The sequence below is a fragment of the Moschus berezovskii genome, chromosome 22, assembly GCF_049115385.1.
Source record: "Moschus berezovskii isolate FMDL1 chromosome 22, NW_MosBer_1.0, whole genome shotgun sequence".
NCBI classification, from domain to species: domain Eukaryota; kingdom Metazoa; phylum Chordata; class Mammalia; order Artiodactyla; family Moschidae; genus Moschus; species Moschus berezovskii.
Genome location: NC_142481.1, coordinates 6,153,803 through 6,177,782, shown reverse-complemented (window position 1 = coordinate 6,177,782; position 23,980 = coordinate 6,153,803). Strand labels below are relative to the sequence as shown.

The 23,980-nt window shown below is 42.9% G+C and overlaps 1 protein-coding gene across 8 annotated transcripts in view; it reads left to right on the top strand.

Annotated features, from left to right (window-relative positions):
• The window catches only part of LOC129546457 (zinc finger protein 350), a 30,653-nt gene extending 9,364 nt beyond the window's left edge, over nt 1–21,289 (top strand). For 4 of the 8 annotated variants that reach the window (XM_088830179.1, XM_088830181.1, XM_088830178.1 and 1 more), the window contains exon 5: nt 1,769–7,876. In XM_088830179.1, the coding sequence (XP_088686305.1) occupies nt 1,769–3,048 (1,280 nt within the window). In that variant the 3' untranslated portion in view covers nt 3,049–7,876. Of the gene's footprint in view, nt 1–1,768; nt 7,877–11,503 lie in introns of those variants that run through there. The other 4 variants (XR_008683880.2, XR_008683879.2, XR_016035806.1 and 1 more) reach the window with 4 other exon arrangements.
• The last annotated feature ends 2,691 nt before the right edge of the window (nt 21,290–23,980 follow it).

The window sequence follows — 23,980 nt, the reverse complement described above, 5'->3', positions numbered from 1 at the left end:
TGTACTAGTTTTGAACTTTCTTCTCATTTGTTGTAGGCCTTAATATTGTATTCCTGAAGGCTTTCATTTCTTTCCCCGCATATCCTGATAACATTAAGTCCCAGGTAACTGTGTCCCCTGTTATGACATAAAAATTCTCCTTTCTGTGATCGTCATGACAGATCATCTTATTCCCAGAGATTTCTGTCTTATTCCTGAACCTCCCTGTCTGTTTCATATATGGGACTGCTTCCTTGATTCCTTCCTCTATGAATTTTTTTGATAATCCATTGTAAACTGGAATGTTACAGCAGCTGAGATAACTAATAGCCTGAGAGCTTTCGTTCTAAGAGGATGAGACATCAATTTAATCAAAATTTAAAATAATATGACCAGGGGGTGAAAAGGACTGTGATGGAATTAAATTGCGTCATGGACCAGTGCAAGCTGGGGCTCCTCTTTTAGGAAAGGGAGCAGCTCTCTGGGATGTAGGATGTAACTTAGATGTGGTTGCAGTTCTCTGCTGTGTCATTTTCTTTCTGTTTTTTTTTTTCCTTAAAATTTTTTTTTTTTTTTTTGCCATATCACACATGGGATCTTACTCAGATGGTAAGGAATCTGCTTGTGGTGCTGGAGACCCAGGTTTGATCCCTGGGTAGGAATGATCCCCTGAAGAAGGAAATGGCTACCCACTCCTGTATTCTTGCCTGGAGAATTCTATGGACAGAGAAGCCTGTGGGCTACAGTCCATGGGGTTGCAAAGAGTCATGGACATGACTGAGCGACTAACATACTGTGGATTGAACCCGAGCGCCCTGTACTGGAGGCACAGTCTTAATTGCTAAACCACCAGGGAAGTTGCTGTATCATTTTCTTCATTCCCCCTCCCGACAACCCCAATGCTGGATCCACGGGGAGGCCTGTCTTCCTCCAAATTGAGCCTGGATTTCCTCCACCCCTCTCCCTCTTCATTGCTCCTTCCCACCAGTTTTCAAAGCTTACAGCTGTTTTCCTTGTGATCTGTCTCTGCCCTGTGAAGTGGTTTGACCCCGCTACAGCATAGGCTCTGCGCACCTGAGGAGTACGTTTGTGACTCCCCAACACTAGCACCGTTCCTGGTCCAACATGGACATCAGTCAGGATCTGTGGACTGAATGAGTCCGTCCATCACAATACAGATGAGGTGGCCCTGCAGCCTGCCGTCTCCTGCTCACAGGACATTGCTCGTATTTTACAGTATTTAGAAAGTAACCAAATCTGTCTGTATTCATTATGACTCTTTTTTTCCCTCCAGTGTATGAAGCATATTAAACACAGAGTTTTATTTACACTCTTACCATAGGCTCATCAGTAAAAAGACACCTCGCATCAAAGTATTTTTAAAAATACCTTTATTCTGGGACTCCTCTGGTGGTCCATGGGTTAGGACTGTGTACTTCCACTGCAGACGGGCAGGTTTGATCTCTGGTCGGGGAACTAAGATCCCATGTGTGTGTGTATTAGTCATTCAGTCCTGACCGACTCTTGGTTATCCATGGACTGCAGCCTGCCAGGCTCCTCTGTCCATGGGATTCTCCTGGCAAGAATACTGGAGTTAGCTGCCATTTGCTTTTCCAGATCTTCCCAACCCAGGGATCACACTGGCATCTCCTGCATCGCAGGCAGGTTCTTTACCGTCTGAGCCATCAGGGAAGCCCCAAGATCTCACATGCCACAAGGCAAAAAAAAAACAAAACCTTTTATTCCAGATCTAAAAGATGGAGGAATTCATTCTTCTTTTCTTTCCTAGAAGTCTGGAAAGTTGATGGCCACCTGCTGGAACACTTACATAACAAGAGAGTGGAGAAGAGACTAGAACAATGGCTTGAACAGAACCCACTGGACAATTCTGGTCATCAGAGCAGAACTCTGTTCAGGCACAACCATGATGTGTTTGACTTACCTGGAAGAAGCGTGACATCAAATTCAAGTTTACTCTCCAAGAGCCCGAACTGTGAAATAAAGAGCCCCGCTGAGCCTCCTGCAGATGGGAAATCCTGCCCCCATGCTGATGGGGAACCATTTCATCCTGAACTCGTCAGCACTAAGTCCCAACTCATGGAGCATCAGCACACTAAACAAATGAAGAAGCCTCATGTGTGCAGTGAATGTGGGAAAGCATTCATCAAGAAGTCTTGGCTCGCTGATCACCAGAATCTTCACACAGGAGAGAAGCCCCATCAATGTAACCTCTGTGGGAAAGCCTTCTTCAGAAAGTTCCAGCTCACTGAGCACCAGAGGATGCACGTGGGGGACAAACGTTATGAGTGCGCCGAATGTGGCAAAGCTTTCCTCAAGAAATCAGGGCTCAGTGTGCACCAGAAAACCCACACGGGAGAGAAACCATTTATTTGCAGCGAGTGTGGCAAGGGCTTCATCCAGAAGGGAAACCTTGTGGTCCATCTGCGGATCCATACAGGCGAGAAACCTTACACGTGCACCGAGTGTGGGAAAGGCTTCAGCCAGAAGACGTGTCTCACAGCACACCAACGGATTCACTCTGGCACGAGTCCCTTTGTGTGTGGCGAATGTGGGAAGACCCTTTCCCAGAAAATGGGTCTCATCAAGCACCAGAGGACTCATACGGGAGAGAAGCCCTTTGAATGCAGCCACTGTGGGAAGGGCTTTATCGAGAAGCCACAGCTCGTGATACACCAGAGGATCCACACGGGGGAGAAACCCTACAGATGCATCAAGTGTGGGAAATCATTCAGAGGGAAGTCGGTCCTCAATAAACACCTGAAAACCCACTCAGTCCCGAAGTTCCCCCAGAGCAGTGTCGTCCTCCAGGAGAAAAACCTGAACACAGTGACAATGCACCTGCCTCCTCTGGCCCCTCAGTCGCCGGTCGGCATCAGTGGGCTCCTGGCTAACAGGAACATGGTCTTAGTGGGACAGCCTGTGACCCGATGGCCACCCACTGGAGACAACAGGGGGCTGCTGGCCCAGGAGAGGACCCTTATGAACTCAGTGAATGTGGTTGTGCCTTCAGTGGTCAATTACATTTTATTTTATGTCACTGGAAACTAGTAAAACAAAAGACATTGTCTGAGGAAAAGGGTTGAGCAAAAATTTCTAGCTCAGATGGTGGCTGAAAAGTATACACCATAAGAAATCGTATGAATGTGGAGACTGGAAGGGCATAAAGTCCTCATCCAGTTAGATATAAGCCTTGGTACAGAGGAATAATCTGATGTTAACCCGACAGATACACTTCAGTTGTTCTACTGTGTTGAATAAATGAAGGAAGGTAAGGTGTGTGTGGTTAGTCGTGTCTGACTCTTTGTGACCCCATGGACTGTAGCCCCCCAGGTTCCTCTGTCCATGGGATTTCCCAGCCAAGAATACTGGAGTGGGTTACCATTTCCTTCTCCACGGGATCTTACTGACCCAGGACTCGAACCTGCGTCTCCTGTGTTTTCTACGTTGCAGGTGAATTCTTTACCTGCTGAGCCATTGGGAAAGCAAATGAAGGAAGCCTGAATTCAACTAAGTGGAGGAAATGAGGAGGTGAATTTTTAAACATATAATGTGTACGTGGAAAGAGCACAGAGGGCTAATACTGAGTTGGTGGCATATGCGGTGTGTTGGTATCAATTCAGTTACCCCCAGCCAAGGTGAAATGTGAATTCAAAACCGGGATGTTGTCCTTTAAACCTTGCAAAGTTGATATTGTGAAGGGAGACTTGGCAAGCAACAGCCTTAGGTTGAGTCAGTTTGTTCATTTACAGAGTATTTGGCAAATACTTCCTTGGTACTTGGTTCAATCTTAGAAGCTGAGGAGATTGTGATCAAAACAAAACAAAAAAAAACCCATGGTCTTCTGGAGATACCATTGTGATGGTAGAATTATCTTCAAGTGTTTTATCTCAGTGTATCTCTATATTCAAGCTAATTTAGTGAGAGGATGTGTTTCTAATAAATGCAATAGACTTGGAGTAATTGGTTCAAGGGAAAAAGACAATTTATTGTTGAAGGAGTACCTCATTTGGGGGATTGGGGAAGGACTTAATAATGGTATTTAAGCACCATAGAACACAAGTAGATTTTTAAAAAATTAATTTTCTTGATGTACAATGTTGTGTTCATTTCTGCTGTATAGCAAAGTGATTCAGGTATACATATATGTACATTCTTTTTCATATTCTTATCCATTATGGTTTATCCCAGGGCCCTGTGCTATACAGGAGGACCTGTTGTTTCAAATAAATTATTTTCGAAATGCCTATTTGTTATCTCCACCAAGGAGATAATAAATTCCTTAATTTTAGTGAATTTCCTTAAATTTCAATGTTTAAAAAAACAGAAAACCAGTAAGATGAAAAATACCAGTTTCTCAGTTGCGGTGGCAGCATTTCAAGTGCTCGACAGTCATGTGACTCCTGGCACTAGATCAAACTGGACAGCACAGACAGCAAAATGGTCAGACCGGAGTGGGATGCTCCACCATCATTTCCTTGTATTGGAGAGTAGAGTGCTGGTTTTCATGATTTTCTGTTTCCCAGCAGAGAAAAGGGGGAAAAAAAACACTCAAAACCCTTATCATATATAGATTTGGAACGTGAATGAATAAACTCATGGGCTAATCAAAATGCATTCTATCACTAAAGGGAAAGATGGTTCTAAGAAGCGGACTGTCTGACGTGTCAGAGAGACTTAACTGATTATAAGGGGACAAAGCAGGAAAGGAAAGTGATTGCTCGAATAAACAGAACAAAATGCGAAATAGAAGCCTTAGTCTCTAAGAGTGGTGGAGTATATAGGGAGTCGGTGAGATCTTTCTGGGAGGACTTGGAGCTAAATCCTGAGATTTGTCCACAGGCCTGACACCCGTGAAGAGCTGCCATTTAAATATCCTGGAACTTCCCTGGGTGTCCAGTGGTTAAGACTCCATGCTTCCAATGCAGGGGGCGTGGGTTTGATCCCCGGTTTGGGAACTAAGATCCCATATGCTATGCGGTGCGGCCAAAAAGTAAGTTTAAAAAAAGTCTCAGCCCTTCTGTGATCCTCTGATTAGAGACAGGTGACTTCTTTCTCCCTCGTTCCTTCCCACTGTCCTTGAAGTGGGGTCTTTGCTTTCTCCTTTATCTGGAGTTCTTTCCCATAGTATCATGAGAATAGAAGATCCCAGTTACAAACAGTGAGTCTGACTCACAGGAAAAGCACTGGAAATTTGCCATGTTATGGCCAACTCAGAATGCAATAGCAATCCTGGGTTTAGGTCATTTACTCCTCCAGAAACATTTTAAAGCACCATCACTGCAAATCACTGTTTTGCACAGTGAGGAAACATCAGTGAACAAAATGAGCAAAGGAACAGCCTTCACAGTGGACCATACAATCTAGTGAAGGAGAGAGAGTGAATGGATTATAAAATGTCAGGAAGTGATAAATTCTATGAGGAGAAATAAAGGAGAAATGGCTAATATTAATAATAGTAATTTACAGTAATCTATCGGTAGTAATGAGGGAGAGTTCTGGATGTGTGCTAAGTCCCTTCTGTCATGTCTGACTCTCTGCAGCCCTGTGGACGATAGCCCACCAGGCTCGTCTGTCCATGGGATTCTGCAGGCAAGAATACTGGAATGGGTTGCCATTTCCTTTTCCAGGGGATCTTCCCCACCCAGGGATTAAATTCTTCAATCCGGTGGGTTCTTTACCACTAGTGCCACCTGGGAAGCCCGTTAGCATTTACTAGTCCATTATTGAAACCCGTTCAAGTTTTTGTTCTGAGAATTGGGGATACAAAAATATTACATAGTTTCTGTCTGAGGAATTCACAGTACCTTTTGGAGGGCAGTCAAGTCAGCATGATGGTCTGGAAAGATAATGATCTTCAGTCATCCCTTGTATTGACATGTTGTCTTTTTCTCTACTGGATGCCTTTTGTACTTTCTATTGTTAGTATCACAGAGTAGTTGCAATTTTATATTTAATAATTGTATTATTGTTTTTGAGACTGGCCTGGAAGGTGTCCCTGACTGCTATCTGAAGAAGTGACATCTAAGATGACTCATGAGAGAACAGCCATAGTAACTAATATTCTCTCATTGCTTCCTGTGTGCCAAGGACTTCAGTGGCGGGAAAGTATTCACAAATTCCCGATAGCCTATGAGACCACAAGGTCTTGGGAGTGAGCAGAATAGTGGAAGAATTAAGTGGGAGGCAGAGAGTAATGAAGATGATAATGGAGAATCTGTTCAGTGTGTGCCTCTGTATAGCCTTAAAAGCATTCTCTTGAGATCTTTAGTCTGTTATCAGTAAACTAATTTAGGGTTTTGTGGAGGGTATAATAACAAAGATGGTTGCGGTATGGGAAAAAAGGAGGTGGTTAGAGAGCCATTCACTTCTGGGGCTGGTGCGGTGGCAAATTCAGTAGTAATTCATACAAAATGGAGTAAAGCAATGAGGGTGAGCACAGGGAGTGATTCTGGGGTTATTTTTGAGATGGTATTAACCGGAACTAGTGGCCAGTGTGATGGTGACTCATAGGTTATATTTTGGGTTGATTCTCTGGCCTTCACATCAACCTACAGTCCAGGTAACACATCTCCTTTCTTGATTTACTGTGTAGCAGTGACTGCTAGTGGAGAAGGCAATGGCAACCCACTCCAGTACTCTTGCCTGGAAAATCCCATGGGTGGAGGGGCCTGGTAGGCTGCAGTCTATGGGGTCACGAAGAGTCAGACACAACTGAGCGCCTTCACTTTCACTTTTCACTTTCATGCATTGGAGAAGGAAATGGCAGCCCACTCCAGTGTTCTTGCCTGGAGAATCCCAGGGACGGGGGAGCCTGGTGGGCTGCTGTCTATGGGGTCGCAAAGAGTCGGACACGACTGAAGCAACTTAGCAGCAGCATCAGCAGTGACTGCTAGATGAGAAACAAAATAAGGGAAAATTCAGTCTGGAAGGGAGAGGACTTACATTTTAGAGTTGTGCACTTTGAGGAGCTTTCCAGACTGGAGCAGGCAGTATGCTGTGATGCTATGTTAATCTTTGAGTTTAGTGAAGATTCCATCTCCAAGTCCATACCCCAAATCAAAATTTTGTTTTACTTAATCCCTTCAAATTTTTGAAATGCTTAGTAATGTTTGCCATAGGGTCATATTATGAATGCTGTTCTGGAGGTCAATATTTTTTCCTTTCAAAAAGTCACTTAAAATACAGGTAATTCCATAATTGGCTTATTTATTTATATTTTCAGTTTGGCCGCACCACATGGTATATGGGATTGTAGTTCCTGGTCCAGGGATCAAACTGCGCTGTATTGGAAGCACAGTCTTCATAGTCTTCACTGGACCACAAAGGAAGTCCCTATAACTGGCTTTTTAAAGGCTGCTGTAGATTGTTCTGTTGAAGAGATCTATGTTTAATTTACCAAACTATTCACCTGCTGATTGTACACTCAGGTTACTTCTAGTTTTGTTTTTTTTTTTTAATTACCAAACAAAAATTCCTAGCATTGGAAATTCTGCATCAATGAGAATGAAAAATTTAAATTGTATAGATAATTTCTAAATTGCCCTCTAGAAAGAATATATAGATAATATCCTTACCCCTCTGTGTAAAATAATGGCTAATATTTAAGTGTTTTATTTGGGAATGATGCCAAACAATATAATACTATATATCACCATGTAATTATTCGGAATTCCCCTTTGTTTTCTAAGGAAATATTTGCATTCCTTTTAAGCCTCGCCCCTCTCGGTTCGCAATTGGAAACAGCCACATTCCCAGCCCCCGGTGTATGTGTTTACAGTGCTGGGCTCTACAGCATCAGTGGCTCCACCCTTTCAACAGGTCTCAGACCGACCTTACTCACTCTCCATCCCCGCTCCACCTCCTTTCCAGTTTTCACCCTGTCTTTGACAGCCGCCTTTAAAACGTGTCTTCACTGTTAGTAAAGTCATGCTCAAAATTCTCCAAGCCAGGCTTCAGCAGTATGTAAACCATGAACTCCCAGATGTTCAAGCAGGTTTTAGAAAAGGCAGAGGCACCAGAGATCAAATTGCCAACATCCGCTGGATCATGGAGAAAGCAAGAGAGTTCCAGAAAAACATCTATTTCTGCTTCATTGACTATGCCAAAGCCTTTGACTGTGTCGATCACAATAAACTGTGGAAGATTCTGAAAGAGATGGGAATACCAGACCACCTGACCTGCCTCTTGAGAAACCTGTATGCAGGTCAGGAAGCAACAGTTAGAACTGGACATGGAACAACAGACTGGTTCCAAATAGGAAAAGGTGTACGTCAAGGTTGTATATCGTCACCTTGCTTATTTAACTTATATGCAGAGTACATCATGAGGAATGCTGGGCTGGAAGAAGCACAAGCTGGAATCAAGATTGCTGGGAGAAATATCAATAACCTCAGATATGCAGATGACACTACCCTTATGGCAGAAAGTGAAGAGGAACTAAGAAGCCTCTTGATGAAAGTGAAAGAGGAGAGTGAAAAGATTGGCTTGAAGCTCAACATTCAGAAAACAAAGATCATGGCATCTGGTCCCATCACTTCATGGGAAATAGATGGAAAAACAGTGGAAACAGTGTCAGACTTTATTCTTTTGGGCTCCAAAATCACTGCAGATGCCGATTGCAGCCATGAAATTAAAAGACGCTTGCTCCTTGGAAGGAAAGTTATGACCAACCTTGATAGTATATTAAAAAGCAGAGACATTACTTTGCCAACCAAGGTCCGTCTAGTCAAGGCAATGGGTTTTCCCGTGGTCATGTATGGATGTGAGAGTTGGACTGTGAAGAAAGCTGATCGCCGAAGAATCGATGCTTTTGAACTGTGGTATTGGAGAAGACTCTTGAGAGTCCCTTGGACTGCAAGGAGATCCAACCAGTCCATTCTAAAGGAGATCAATCCTGGGTGTTCATTGGAGGGACTGATGCTAAAGCTGAGACTCCAATACTTTGGCCACCTCATGCGACGAGTTGACTCACTGGAAAAGACTCTGATGCTGGGAAAGGTTGGGGGCGGGAGGAGAAGGGGACGACGGAGGATGAGATGGCTGGATGGCATCACCGACTCTGTGGACATGAGTTTGAGTGAATTCCGGGAGTTGGTGATGGACAGGGAGGCCTGGCGTGCTGTGATTCATGGGGTCGCGGAGAGTCGGACACGACTGAGCGACTGAACTGAACTGAACTGAACTGAACTGAACTCACTGCTACAAACTTCGTTGATCGTCCGAAGGCGGCTCCTAACTCGAGCTCCTCGTGTCTCTCCGCCGTACGGAACTGCACTTCCTGCAAGATGGCCGCCCCCTGAGTGCTTCTCCGTGGTGTTGGCGGGCGCGGCCATCTCTCCGTAAGCCCAAAAGTGCAAAATAGAATCCAGCCCGCGCCGCCACTGTCTTGGATAGGGTCCCGCCTCTCAAAACGTGTTCGGCATGGTTCGTTTGACCGACAACGAGGATAGAAAGGGAAGGAAGTGTCCCAAAGTGATTTCAACTCCCGCTCTGAGCCCTACCTTCTGCGATGACCGTTTCCTCTCCTATAGCGGCGGTGGGCGTGGTCCTCTACGTCATAGAGCTGGGCGGTGGGCGTGGTCCTTACGTCATAGAGCTGGGCGGGAGGCCAGAACTCCGTGACCGCAAAAGGCTCTGAGGTCGCGCCGGATCAGAAGCGTCCCTAGCGATAGCCAGAGAGGGGATTTGCGCGCGACAGGGTGGTAATGGGAATCATTTTGGAAATGAATTCAGCCTTTGACAGCTGCCCGTAGCCTTGAGAATCTCAGTATCAGGTGGGTAGTGTTCGGGACGTGGATCCGGAGTGAGGGGCCTGCGAAGCCAGTGGAAGGCCTTCAGGCGGTTTTTTTGGGTTCAGTCACTGGGGAGGCTTGGCTTTAGTCATAGCCCTTTGGCAGTCAGTGCTATTAAATCTCTGAAGAGAGAAGCGACCGAGGCGCTGACTGGGGGTTTGTGTCTGTGTGTTTTGAAACCCAGCCTTCCTAAAATTGAGTTCCCTTGCTGACTTTATAATTGACCTCTCCAGCCAAAATTTTTTTCTTTTTCGTGTCCCACCCTGTTCCCCTCTGGATTGAGGACTGTCAAAGGAAAGGGGGATTGAAAGTGAGGTGGATCCTGAAGGGCCCTCTTGGGTACAAAAGGCCCTTCCTGTCACCCCCCTTTCTTGTTTGTAGAAAAAGGCTTTGATCTGGACTTTCAGGAATATCCAAAGAGCGGACTAATTAGGGAAGTGAGAAGTGAGGGAATGCAGAAACTACAGGCAAGAAACAATAGTTCACGGACTCTTAGTTTCCCCTAAAGGGATGTGCATGCTGCTGCTGCTGCTAAGTCACTTCAGTCGTGTCCGACTCTGTGTGACCCCATAGACGGAAGCCCACCAGGCTCCCCCGTCCCTGGGATTCTCCAGGCAAGAACACTGGAGTGGGTTGCCATTTCCTTCTCCAATGTGTGAAAGTGGAAAGTGAAAAGGGAAAGTGAAGTCGCTCAGTCGTGTCTGACCGTTAGCGACCCCGCGGACTGCAGCCTACCAGGCTCCTCCATCCATGGGATTTTCTAGGCAATAGTACTGGAGTGGCTTGCCATTGCCTTCTCCGAAAGGGATGTGCATAGGATCTAATGTATACCTTTGAGTTGTTCTGCAGAAACTCAGGCACCTGCCAGGGTGGAAGATGTGATTATTTGCTGACCACAAGCTTGTAGCCCCCAGACTGGTTAGAACTAGAAAGTTGTTGATGAAGGTTCCTGAAACTGTTACCTCACCACCAACCAGTCAGTGGGAAGTCATGAACCCTGCGTCCCTCATCACAAATAATTGCTTTATAAAAACCCTTCCCTGAAAGGCATCAGGGAGCTGAGGTCTTCTGAGCCTGAGCTGTCAGTTCTCCTGGCTGGGCCCTGCAGGAAACGCTGGGCTTTGCTTCACGACAAAGTGGTGTCAGTAAATTGGCTTTGCTGCTCAGCAGGTGAGCCGACCCAAGTTTGACTTGATAACGATTTCTGCTCATGAGGCTCAGTGATTAAGAACTGGAGTGGCAGGTGAATATCAATGAATTTGGTGTTTTGTCTAGGTGTCTTTTGTCACTGTGGAGCTCAGACATGGAGAAACCTGGAGTGGGGGAAGGGTGCCAGTGAACGGGGATTTATGGTCCAGATTTAACTTGGAGTCAGGTTTTTTGTTGGTTTATTTTGTTGGGGTGACTAGTGTATGTGAAGAGGCATAAGGTTGGAGCCTTGGAGAGTAGGTAGGCTTGAGGTTCAGATATGGACTCCTGGGCACGGATTTGATGATAGGTTCATTCAGTTGATCCAAATCCAGTTCACTCCTTTAAGCCCATACCTTCCTCAAGACACTAATTGAAAACTTTTGCTATGACACATAAACAATCCTGTCATTATCTTCTCTCAAAAATAGTTAGATATAATCTAGTGAAGTGTTATAAAAGATGTGTTTTATTTCTCTTGCCTCCAAGTATACTTCACAGTTTTCTTGTGTATTCCCTTTCAGGTTCATTCTACACAAGTAAAAACATCTCTTTTAACCTAAATGCTGATCTCCAATACAAAGCTGATCGCCGAAGAATTGATGCTTTTGAACTGTGGTGCTGGAGAAGACTCTTGAGAGTCCCTTGGACTCCAAGGAAATCCAACCAGTCCATTCTAAAGGAGATCAATCCTGGGTGTTCATTGGAAGGACTGATGCTAAAGCTGAAACTCCAATACTTTGGCCACCTCATGCGACGAGTTGATTCACTGGAAAAGAGTCTGATGCTAGGAGGGATTGGGGATGGGAGGAGACGGGGATAACAGAGAATGAGATGGCTGGATGGCATCACCGACTCGATGGACATGAGTTTGAGTGAACTCCGGGAGTTGGTGGTGGACAGGGAGGCCTGGCGTGATGTGATTCAGGGGGTCGCAAGCAGTCGGACATGACTGAGCGACTGAACTGAACTGAATGCAAACCATGGTGTATGTATGTGTTTAATATTTTTGTCTTACCTTTGGATGGAAAAGGCACCTTTACCGTACCTTTGGAGTGACCTGTATAAGAGATATGGCTTGCCAGGTAAAGAATCCCAGTGTTAAAGAATCTGCCTGCCAGTGTAGGAGATGCAAGAAATATAGGTTTGATCCTTGGGTGGGGAAGATCCCTTGGAGGAGGAAATGGCAACCCACTCCAGTATTCTTGCCTTGAAAGTCCCATCCCAGGGACAGAAGACCCTGGTGGGTTACAGTCCATGGGGCCGCAAGAGTTGGACGTGACCAAGCAGCTCAGCACACACATATGCACATATAACAGATGTTGGTTTTATCGCTTTATTTCTAATTATAAACATTTCCATAATATAAAATGATTACATTTTCTTAATGGCTGCAGTAGTGTCACGTCAGGTGAATGGACCAGTTGCAAGGTTACTAGAGTCACATTAACTGTACATGTATATTAATTTGGATAGGCTCGACTTACATACTTAGGCTTTTCTGCAGCATGTTAACGATTCTCTGCTTATCCAGGTTCTCTCACCCACCCACAGAATTTGTTGTCATTTACTACTGAATAATTCAGAGTTTTCATTTATGTTACTTTTTTCTTTTGAAGGTTTTTCTTTTTTTTCCTGGATATGCAGGTTTTGTTTTCTGTTTTTATTGGTGTATTGAATTTCTCATTAATATTTCTCTCTTGTGTCTCCTGCATTGGCAGGTGGATTCTTTATCACTGAGCCACCTGGGAAGTCATATCTCTTATACAGATCGTTCCAAAGGTACGGAAGAAGTGCCTTTTCCATGCAAAGGTAACACAAAAATATTAAACATATACATACACCATGGTTTGCATTTCTAGTTTTGTTGTGTTGTGGTCAAGAAATAAGCTTCTTTGGTATTAATTTGTGAAACTTATGAAAATGTCTTTCTATGGCTTACTTTGCTCTTTAAGGCTTCATATTTTTCTCTTTGTACATGTGTGTATTTCTGGAAAAGCAGGTGGCCCTTCTAGGGCAACAGGAGTGATGCCATAAAGTGAATGTGTGCAGTGCCAAGAAATCATCAGGAAATCCTACCCGTTCATATAGGAGGGACAGGAGGACTCGTGAACAGGGGATTATGAAATTTGAATGTGGCTGAGATATTGTATTTGTGTTCTCCTCCCCATGAGTAGTCCTGAATTTGATGGTCCTTGATAGTCCTATAAATAGTTCTATACGTTTTCTCTTGTCCAGATCTCTGGTCCTGGTGCATAGAGTAAAGTGATTCAAGATTAGCGACCCAGTGGAATTGCATGTACCCAGAGGTCAAAGACAGAGGATGAGATGCTTGGATGGTGTCACTGACTCAATGGACATGAGTTTGACAACGCTTCGGGAGATAGTGAAGGTCAGGGAAGCCTGGTGTGCCTCAGTCCCTGGGGTCGCAGAGAGTCAGACATGACTTAGTGACTGAACAAGCGATCAAAGAACAATTGTGGTGGGTAGAATGGGAGTGAGTCTGTGGTTTTGGGGGTGTAGAAAAGCTGTTGGGAAATTATCTTGGAAAAATTTGTGGCCAGAGGAGTGGAAGCAAAAACTCATGATGATCCCGCTGAATCAATGAGCTTATAATGTGAGTCTTTCTGACTCCTTGTCTGTCTTTGATTTGCTGCTTTGGAGTGAGTGTTGGGACTTGCTTCTGTTCTAGTTCTCTCTTCGTGGAAGAAGGTTGCTCTGTGTGTGTGCATTGAGTGTTCTAACAGCTATTTCAGACATCCAGTATATGCACTGTGCTTGTATGCTACTTTCTAGTGTGATATTATGGGTAGTAAACTTTTTCAGCCAGCTCTACAGAGAACTAAACTTTTGGAGGTTGTTTGGTAAAGAAAGTACAAAGTGGTTAAGGTGATGAGCTTTGGAGAGAAGCAGCCCAGGTTTGAAATTTAGCACTGCCTCTGAGAAAGTATGTGACTTTTTTTTGTTTCATTTAAACATGAATCTAGTGATTTGATACATCTAGATTGGTGGCGAGGATTAAATAAGAAAATACTTATGATTTGCTTAGCATGTTAATCTTCATAGTGTTTGCACTGCCTTGAGGTCTAGATGTTGTGATTTTCTAAACAAAAGGAAACTTTCAAGTATTAGGATTTTATGTTAGAGGACACTATATTAGATTTTATGTTGGTTCTGTGATTTTGTTGTTCAGTTGCTCAGTTATGTCCAACTGTTTGCAATCCCCTGGACTGCAGCACGCCAGGCTTCCCTGTCCTTCACCATCTCATGGAGTTTACACAGACTTGTGTCAATTGAGTTGGTGATGCCATCCAACCATCTCATCCTTTGTTGGCCCCTTCTCCTCCTGCCTTCAATCTGCGATAAAGTAACATAAACTTAGTCCTGTAAACACAAGTCTATTGTCTTAGAGTTCTATGGGTTAGCAGTTCAACATGGATCTTATGGGGCTAAAACCAAGGTCTTAGCAGGAGTGTGTTCTTTCCTAGAGGCTGTGGGGGACAAGCTATTTCTTTGTCTTTTCAAGCTTCTAGAGTCTGTCCATGCTCCTTGGCTCCTGGTTCCCTTTCTCCCCATTTCCAAAGCCAGCAACAGTGTATGTTCTGAACACAACAACAGATGTGTTCTTATCACATCACATGTCTCTCTGGTCCCTTCTGCTTTCTTCCACGTATAAGGGCCCATTTGGTTACATTGGGCCTACCTGAATAATCCAGGGAATCTCTGGATTAATAGGTCATTTGATTAGCAACTGTAATTTCATTAACAACCTCCATTCCCCTTTGCCATGTGATGTAACATATTCACGGCTTCCAGAGGTTAGAACGTGGATATCTTTGTGGGACCATGACTGTGCCTACTGCAGCCCCTTTAGCAACACCATCAAAGTATACGGCCCAGTAGTTGTGGTTTAGTCCCTCAGTCCTGTCTGACTCTTTGCGACCCCAGGGACTGTAGCTGGACTGTAGCCCACCAGGCTCTTCTGTCCATGGGATTTCCAGGGGAATGTACAAATTGAAGTGAATTGGGTTTTGGACTGGGCTTGGCATGTATACACTATCGATACTATGATATCACTGTGATATACACTATTGATTAGATAACTAATGAGAACCTGCTGTATAGTACAGGGAAATCTACTCAGTGCTCTGTGGTGACCTAAATGAAAGGAACTCTAAGGAGATGGGGATATATGTATGTGTGTCCCTGATTCACTTTTCTGTACAACAGAAATTTACACAGCATTGTAAAGCAATTATACTCCATGAAAAGTAAAGTGAGTTTGTTTTAAGTCCTTAGAATCAAGTGAAGTAAGGGGAAGGAAGTTCCAGGACCAGGAAGGGGTCACTTCCTGGGGATACGTTAATTTGAGATGTGAGATCTGTGATCAGAATTTGAGTGACAATCTGGAAAAACAGAAGAATCCCAGTTCCAGTCATTTTCGAAGAACCGAAGAAAATGACCACAGTCCAGGTGAGAATCCCAGTTCCAGTCATTTTTGAAGAACCGAAGAAAATGACCACAGTCCAGGTGAGTTTGACATGTTTACTCCTTCCTTTCTTTCATGTTGTATTTGTAGAGGCTTATAAAAATTGACTTATTGGAAAATGACACATTTTTGAGAGCCTGAATCTGAAGAAAAATAAATATACCATGAATACCATAATGTCTATGTCAAGGTAAATTTTAAGTGGGGGGGAATGCAGGTCAGAGAATCTGCTCAGAATTTTTAATGTCAGAATATTAATTAAAAAACTGTAAGACCCTAGGGGTTATTTATGTTGTTGTTCAGTCACTAAGTCGTGTCTGACTCTTTGCGACCCCATGGACTGCTGTGTACCAGGCCTCCCTGTCCTTCACTGCCTCCCAGAGTTTGCTCAAACTCATGTCCTTGAGTTGTTGATGCCATCCAACCAGCTCATCCTCTGTCGCCCCCTTCTCCTCCTGCCGTCAATCTTTCCCAGCATCAGGGTCTTTTTCCAATGAGTCAGCTCTTTGCATATGGTGGCCAAAGTAGTGGAACTTCAGCATCAGTCCTTGCAGTGAATATTCAAAGTTGATTTCCTTTAGGATTGACTCGTTTGATCTCCTTGGGAGATCCAAGGGACTCTCAGGGGTCTTCTGCAGCACCACAATTGGAAGGTATCGATTCTTCAGTGCTCAGCCTTTTTTATAGTCTAATTTTCACATCTGTACATGACTACTGGATAAACCATTCAGTTCAGTTCAGTTGGTCAGTCGTGTCTAACTCTTTGAGACCCCATGAATCACAGCACGCCAGAACTCCCTGTCCATCACCAACTCCTGGAGTTCACTCAAACTCATGTCCATTGAGTCGGTGATGCCATCCAGCCATCTCATCCTCTGTCATCCCCTTCTCCTCCTGCCCTCAATCTTTCCCAGCATCAGGGTCTTTTCAGGTGAGTTAACTCTTTGGATCATGTGGCCAGAGTATTGGAGTTTCTGCTTCAACATCAGTCCTTCCAATGAACACCCAGGACTAATCTCCTTTAGAATGGACTGGTTGGATCTTCTTGCAATCCAAGGGGCTCTCAAGAGTCTTCTCCAACACCACAGTTCAAAAGCATCAATTCTTCGGCACTCAGCTTTCTTCACAGCTCAACTCTCACATCCATACATGACTACTGGAAAAACCATAGCCTTGACTAGATGGACCTTTGTTGGCAAAGTAATGTCTCTGCTTTTTAATATTCTGTCTAGGTTGGTCATAACTTTCCTTCCAAGGAGTAAGCGTCTTAATTTCATGGCTGCAGTCACTGTCTGCAGTGATTTTGGAGCCCAAGAAAATAAAAATCTGTCACTGTTTTCATTGTTTTCCCATCTATTTGCCAAGAAGTGATGGGGCCAGATGCCATGATCTTCGTTTTTTGAATTTGAGTTTTAAACCAGCTTTTTCACTCTCTTCTTTCATCCTCATCAAGAGGCTCTTTAGTTCCTCTTCACTTTCTGCCATTAGAGTGGTATGTATCATCTGTATATCTGAGGTTGTTGATATTTCTCCTGGCAATCTTGATTTCAGCTTGTGATTCATTCAGCCTAGCATTTCATATGATGTACTCTGCATATAAGTTAAATAAGCAGGGTGATAATACACAGCTTTGACGTACTCCCTTCCCAATTTTGAACCAGTCCATGTCTGCTTCTAACTGTTGCTTCTTGACCTGCATACAGATTTCTTAGGAGACAGGTAAGGTGGTCTGGTATTCCCATCTCTTTAAGAATTTTCCACAAGTTGTTGTAATCCACAAAGTCAAGGACTTTAGCATAGTCATTCAGAGCAACACATGAAGATCCATTTGAAAGGAAAAGACATGAAAGACACAAAAAGATCCATTTTGTGTATACAGAGTTTGGAATTTGGGGTTCCTTGATTTTTTTCTCGTCGAGCTGCTCAGTTTCTGGGATCTTAGTTCCCTGACCAGGGATGGAACCTGGGCCTCCTTCAGCGGATGCTCGGAGTCCTAATCACAGGACTGCCAAGGAATTCCTGAAGCTTCCAGATTTTCAATGAGCACTGTGGATATTGCCTCAAATTTAGGAGAGATTTTTATGTGGTTTTCTCTGTACTGATGTTCTGAAACCAGTGAAAGTATTGACAGTTCAACAGTTTGAAAAACAAAAAAGTTATTTTCAACCAATTGATATATAGATTGAACCTTGTATCCCAAATAGAAATCACTATTTATTTCTCATATGAGATACTTAAATATTTACAAGAAGCTGGATTACAATGAAAGAAGAAAAAAATGAAAGAAAAACCTACCTATGTGTATATATGTCCGTGTGTGATCTGTATGTATATATGCATAAAGTCTGTCATGTTTGTTATCCATCTGTCAGTACATTGGAAAGTTGTACAGTAAGAAAAATTTAAAATACCACTAATTACAATAACAAAACTCAAAGTGTATGTTATCTAAGGAGTACGTTGCCATGTTAGCTGCTTCTTAAAATTCCATGAAATGTTTTTTTCATTTTCCTACTTTAATTCTATTATGTGGCCATATCTCCTGCAAACCCATTCATGAATAAGGTAAAAAATTTTCAATTAGTCTATATAAATTTAATGTAATAATTGATACATTTGCTGTTAGAGTATTTTCTTATTTTATCTATGTTAGCTTCTTTTCTATTAATTTCTAAATATAATTCTATAGTATAATTTATATCTTTTCTTTGAAAAGTTGTATACTATGTATTTATTAGCTTTTACCCAGAAATTACAGTATATTTTCCAAAGGTAATCACAGTGTCATTGTATCTAATACGGTTAAACACCACCTTTATAATATGAGGATGTTGCAACAATAATCTATTTTCTGTATCCCATCTTTTTTTATTTTTCCAGAACGCTCCAAAGAAACCTTTATTTATTTACTTGCTTGTTTAATTATTACCTTTGTTTCCACTTTTTATTTTTAAAATTTAATTTTTAAAGATTGAGGTCTATTTTGTCTATAATATTATATAAGTTTCAGATCTACAATAGTGATTCACAATATTTAAAGTTTATACTCCTCCACTTATTATAAAAGATTAGCTGTATATCCTGTGTTGTACAATATTTCCCTGTACTTTATTTATTTCATACATAGTCATTTGCAGCTCTTAGCCCCCTACCCTCTGCCTCCATTTGGTAGCTTCTAGTTTGTTTTCTATATCTTCAAAGTCTGTTCTTTTTGTTATATTCAGTAGTTTGTTCAATACTTCAATAAATGTATCATATAGTGTTTGTCTTTATCTGACATATTTACTAAAGCATCAGTTCAGTTCAGTTCAGTCGCTCAGTCGTGTCCGACTCTTTGCGACCCCATGAATCACAGCACGCCAGGCCTCCCTGTCCATCACCAACTCCCGGAGTTCACTCAAACTCATGTCCACCGAGTCGGTGATGCCATCCAGCCATCTCATTCTCTGTCGTCCCCGTCTCCTCCCACCCCCAAAGCATAATACCCTCTAAATCCATCTGTGTTGTTGCAAGTGGCAGAATTTCACTATTTTTTATTGCTAACTAGTATTCCATTTCGTGTGGTATAGATATATTCCATCTATATGTATCACATATTCTTTATCCATTCATCTGTTGGTAACGCAATTTGCTTTCATATCTTGGTTATTGTAAAAAATGCTGCTATGAACATTGAGGTGCACATATCATTTTGAATTAGTGTTTTCATTTTCTTCAGATATGTACCCCGTAGTGGTCTTTGATGATGGTCATTCTCACAGCGTATCCCAACTTTTTGATTGGTGATATGTATTTTAAAATATTAAAGATACATGCAGTTTATACAGTCAGAGCGCAACAGAAATTCACAGAATGAACACATTTCTGTAGTCTGTACCTAGATCAGTAAATGGAATATTGCCAGGCCCTCAGAACCCCCGAACTGTTCCTTCTCATTCATTGCTCCTCAGGGTAACCTCTGCCTTGACATCCAGCAACATAAATCACTTTAGTCAGTTTGAATTTTATATAAAGTAAGTAAACTATTCTTGTATTTGGCTTTTGTCATTTCTCATGTTGTTTGTGAGTTTATTGCTGGGTATTGTCATTGATCATTCGTTTGCATTGCTGTGTAGGGTTCTATCATGTGAATAGAAAACAATACTTTAATCATTCCACTGTTAGTTGGCATATGGGTTGTTTTCAGTTTGGGACTATTGGGAGTAGTGCTTGGTATGTAAATCGAGAACCTGTTTTGATGAGACACATACTAGTTTCTGTTGGCTGTATGTTTAATAATGGAGTTGTTGGGTGACAGATTTACATTTTTATTGTTTTTAAAGGTTGTTTTTGATGTGGACCATTTTTAAAGTCTTCATTGAATTCATTATAATATCACTCTTGTTTTATGTTTTGGGTTTTTGGCTGTGAGGCATGTGGGATCTTAGCTCCCCAACCAGGGACCGAACATGTATTCCCTGCATTGTAAGGATAAGTCCTAACCACTGGACGATCAGGGAAGCCCCTGCATCTTTACCTTTTAGGGGCAGTGCCAAAGAAGTCTGGAAAATGTTTGGACCAATTTCCACAGTCACAGCAGTATAGGAGATACTCTTGGCTTACCAACATCCTTGTCAGCACTTTGTGTTTATTTTTTTTCATTTTAGACTTCTAATTGGTATGTGATGGTTTCAAGTAGTGATTTTATTTTATTATGAAAGTGGAGCATGTTTTCACGTATTTATTGGGAAACCTCTTTCTGAAGTATGTATTATTTTATCCATTTTTTCTATTGTATTGCTTTTTTCTTATTGACTTATAGTAGTTCTGTATACCTGCTGGACATGATGTCATTCTTGGTTTCCTTTATCTCACGCTCTCTGTCTCTATCTTCCTCTGTGTGTGTGTCAGTGAGGAGGAAGTGTTAATTTTAATGTAAAAATATTTACTTCGCAATAACATTTATTAGTCTGCTTAATAAAATTTCCCCCATTCTAAGACTAGAAACGTTTGCCTTTGTTTTATTTTTAAATTTTTATTTAGCTTTAATATTTATATTAAATATTTAGATTAGCAATCCGTCCAGAATTGACTTGTTGCAGGTGTGGATACTGAATTATATATTTTTCTGAAAAGTTAACAAATTTCAATTTATTCAAATATGTGACATTATTCTTTCTTTTCATCTGTTCTCACTTCTCACTGCTCATCCAGGTTAATACCACCTCACCCCATGAAGTCTCCTGTTAAATCTGTCTCTTTCTGCCTCCTCCAGGTGGTGCTAGTGGTAAAGAACCCACCTGCTAATGCAGGAGACAAAAGAGATGCAGGTTTGATCCCCTGGAGGAGGGAATCACAACCCACTCCAGTATTCTTGCCTGGAGAATCCCATGGACTGAGGAGTCTGGTGGGCTAAGTCCATGGGGTCAGAGAGTGAGACGTGACTGAAGCAACTTAGCACAGCAGCGCCGCACAACCAAGGTCAGTTTTGGTATTAGAAATCTTCAATGAATCTTTTTGCTCAGTTACTCCCAAAAGTTGAAGGGAAAGGTGTACCTTATTGGGAGACAGTTTTCCATGACCCTCTCATTTTATTTTTCATGTCTTATATCAGCTTCTGTTCTGGATTACTTTGAAAGGATTTTTATATAACCTCCTTGGAACATGGCAGTAGTGTCTATCTTGGGAACAAGGGCAGATTCGTTATCTAATATAATAAATAAAATGTCTTCCTTGGAAGCAAAGGTTGATAGATGTACTTACAATCCACACTGGAATATTAGGATTTCTTAAGCATAATGTTCTCCATCTGTGACACAGACCCCGCTATGGGTGTGGCATCTCCCGGGACTTCTTTGCACAACCCTTGTGGGGCTTGTGGGAGCCAAAGGAGGTGGGTGTGACCTTGAAGCTCTTGCTGCCTGTTGCGCCACACATAATAATGGCTTCTGTCCCAGTCCTAGGCGTCTCATGTCTTATGCCAGCATCCATGAAACTGGCAAGGTAACTTGGTTTGCAAATGGGGTAAAATCTTACAACCTTTACCTTTCTTGACAATCTTGGAAATGAGGATGGGGTAGTGACTGAACCAACACAACAAAGAGCCTTCGTGTATTATCACAAAAGCAGAGGGAAGAAAAATAGATCAGGTAGTTGGGAGCCTATCTCGGTCTGTTTAGGCTGCTGTAATGAAATTCCAGAGAGCGGGTGGTTCATAAACACCAGTTTATTTCTCTCAGTTCACAAGGCTGAAAGTCTGAGATCTGGGTGGCAGCATGGTCAGGTGAGGGCCCTCTTCTGGGTTGCAGACTTCTGGTTGTATCTTTACAAGGCAGAAGAAGGCAAGAGAGCTCTTTCAGGCCTCTTTTGAAAAGTCATTATAATCCCATTCATGACCTAATCTCTTTCCAAAGCTCCATCTCTTAATATGATAACCTTGGGAGTTGTTTCAGTATACGAATTTTGAGTGCACACAAACAGACCACAGCAGGATCCTTTGGAAAAATTCAGCATCCTGCATCAGAACATATCAGAAATTGTTGTGTGATATGCTGTTTCCACATCCCACACAGGTGACTGTTCCAGTAAGGGGAGACGCAGGTAGACAAGCATTAGTGAGACATATTGCCTTTTTACTTGCCTCCAGCAAGTTGTAAGAATTTTGGTCAAGCGCCACTAACATCTGATGTACAAAGTTTTCATTATATAAATTATATTCTCTTTGTTGGCAATTTAGAGGCCCCAGCCTCCATTATCTTGTCTAACTTGTCTTCATCTCTCTGCCAGTTGGGGTAGCTGATATAACCTGACCAAATTCAAGTCCTATTTTCCAATGAAAGTTTAATGGGATTCTTTGGGCAGATTACCATGCTCAATCCTTCCATAAGTGAAAGAAAAACTATTGTCTCTTGGACTCCCCATTAGCCAAAGGAGGCCCAGCACTCACTACACTCCTGGGACATGGGAGGCAATGTCCTAATGATTTTGTCGGTTAATACCTCTGGTAAAGGGAAGCAGCCTCCACTTAAAAGTCCCCACTGCTTTATGAACTCAGGGCCACTCTGACACTACCAACAGGAGGTGCACTGCTTATAAACAGCAGTAATTACCTTGCCAATAAATGCACCTCAGGTGGGTTGCCATCTATGGGGTCGCACAGGGTCGGACACAACTGAAGCGACTTAGCAGCAGCAGCAGCAAATGCACCTCAAAACTGAACCCTGATCCGTAGAAGCCTTGTGATTCTTGGGCTTGATGTTTGAAATTTGGGGATGAATCAGCTTGGACTCCACTGCCACCAAGGTACGAAGGGCCCCCAAAGTCCTGCATCTTACGGGAATCACTTATTTGAGAATGAACCAGACTGACTCCAGCAGCATCCTGGCTTTATAGGAATAAGTGGTATCTATCCCTTTGGGGGAAATTTTCACCTCTACACTGTAGCCAAAGCCACTGGCACTACCAACCCTCAGTCCTCTGAGACCTCCCTAAATGCATGGTCTGACCTACACGGAAGGTTTAAGCAAGCTGAAACCTAATGTTGCTCCCTGGGTCGCTGTGGCTGTGCAGTCTTAATGCCAGCTGTGCAGGAATAGAAAACAGATGTGGTCACACACCTGGACGATTGCCAGTGTGTCCAAGTGGCACACAAGAGTTTAGTGTGCCTTGGACATCCCTCTTTTAGGATGTGAACTGTGGAAACAAACTGTTGTGCTGAGAGACCTGTTTGGGTCACCGGTTGAAATACTCTTGGTCAGGGTATTTTCTGTGAAGAGTCTGACCAGAATCAAGCTGCTGACTACATCTATGAGCTGCAGAGGCTGTCTCTGCACGGCACACTTGGGACTTTTCGGGGGCGGGGAGCTTTGTTGAGGTGTAACTGACAAAATTATAAGATATTTAGAGCGCATCCTTAGCTAAGGAGATTTATAGCTTCCGTAAATTGGCAGAGTTGGAGTTGGGGGAAGATCCTGGGAATAAGGAGGAAAAGACTGAAATATGCAACATCTCCTCCGCTCAACCCCCGCTCCCTTTTATAAGGAACAGTTTCCTAACTGGAGTGGGTCTTTAGCACAGACTCAGCTAGGGGATACGAATTTTGAAAGAGGGACGGAGAGATTGAGATTGACTGATTACGTGGCTCTGGGAGCTTGGCCAAGACTGAAGAGAGGAAGGGAAGAGGAGATACGTAGAGATCTGACGATTTAATAGGAACTGCTTTCCAAATGGCAACCCACTCCAGTGTTCTTGCCTGGAGAATCCCAGGGATGGGGGAGCCTAGTGGGCTTCCGTCTATGGGGTCACACAGAGTCGGACACGACTGAAGTGACTTAGCAGCAGCAGCAGCAGCTTTCCAAATAAAACGTACAGTTTGGGCAAATACTTGCTGGCATGAAAAAGCATGATATGCTCAAGCAGTTAATTTTCCAGAACTGCTGAAGAGTAAAAAGGGGAGGTGGGAGACAGGCGTTCAGGAATCAGATCCACGTATGAGGAGCGTTGGGTTTTACCCAGAGTAAGGCAAGTCGCCACC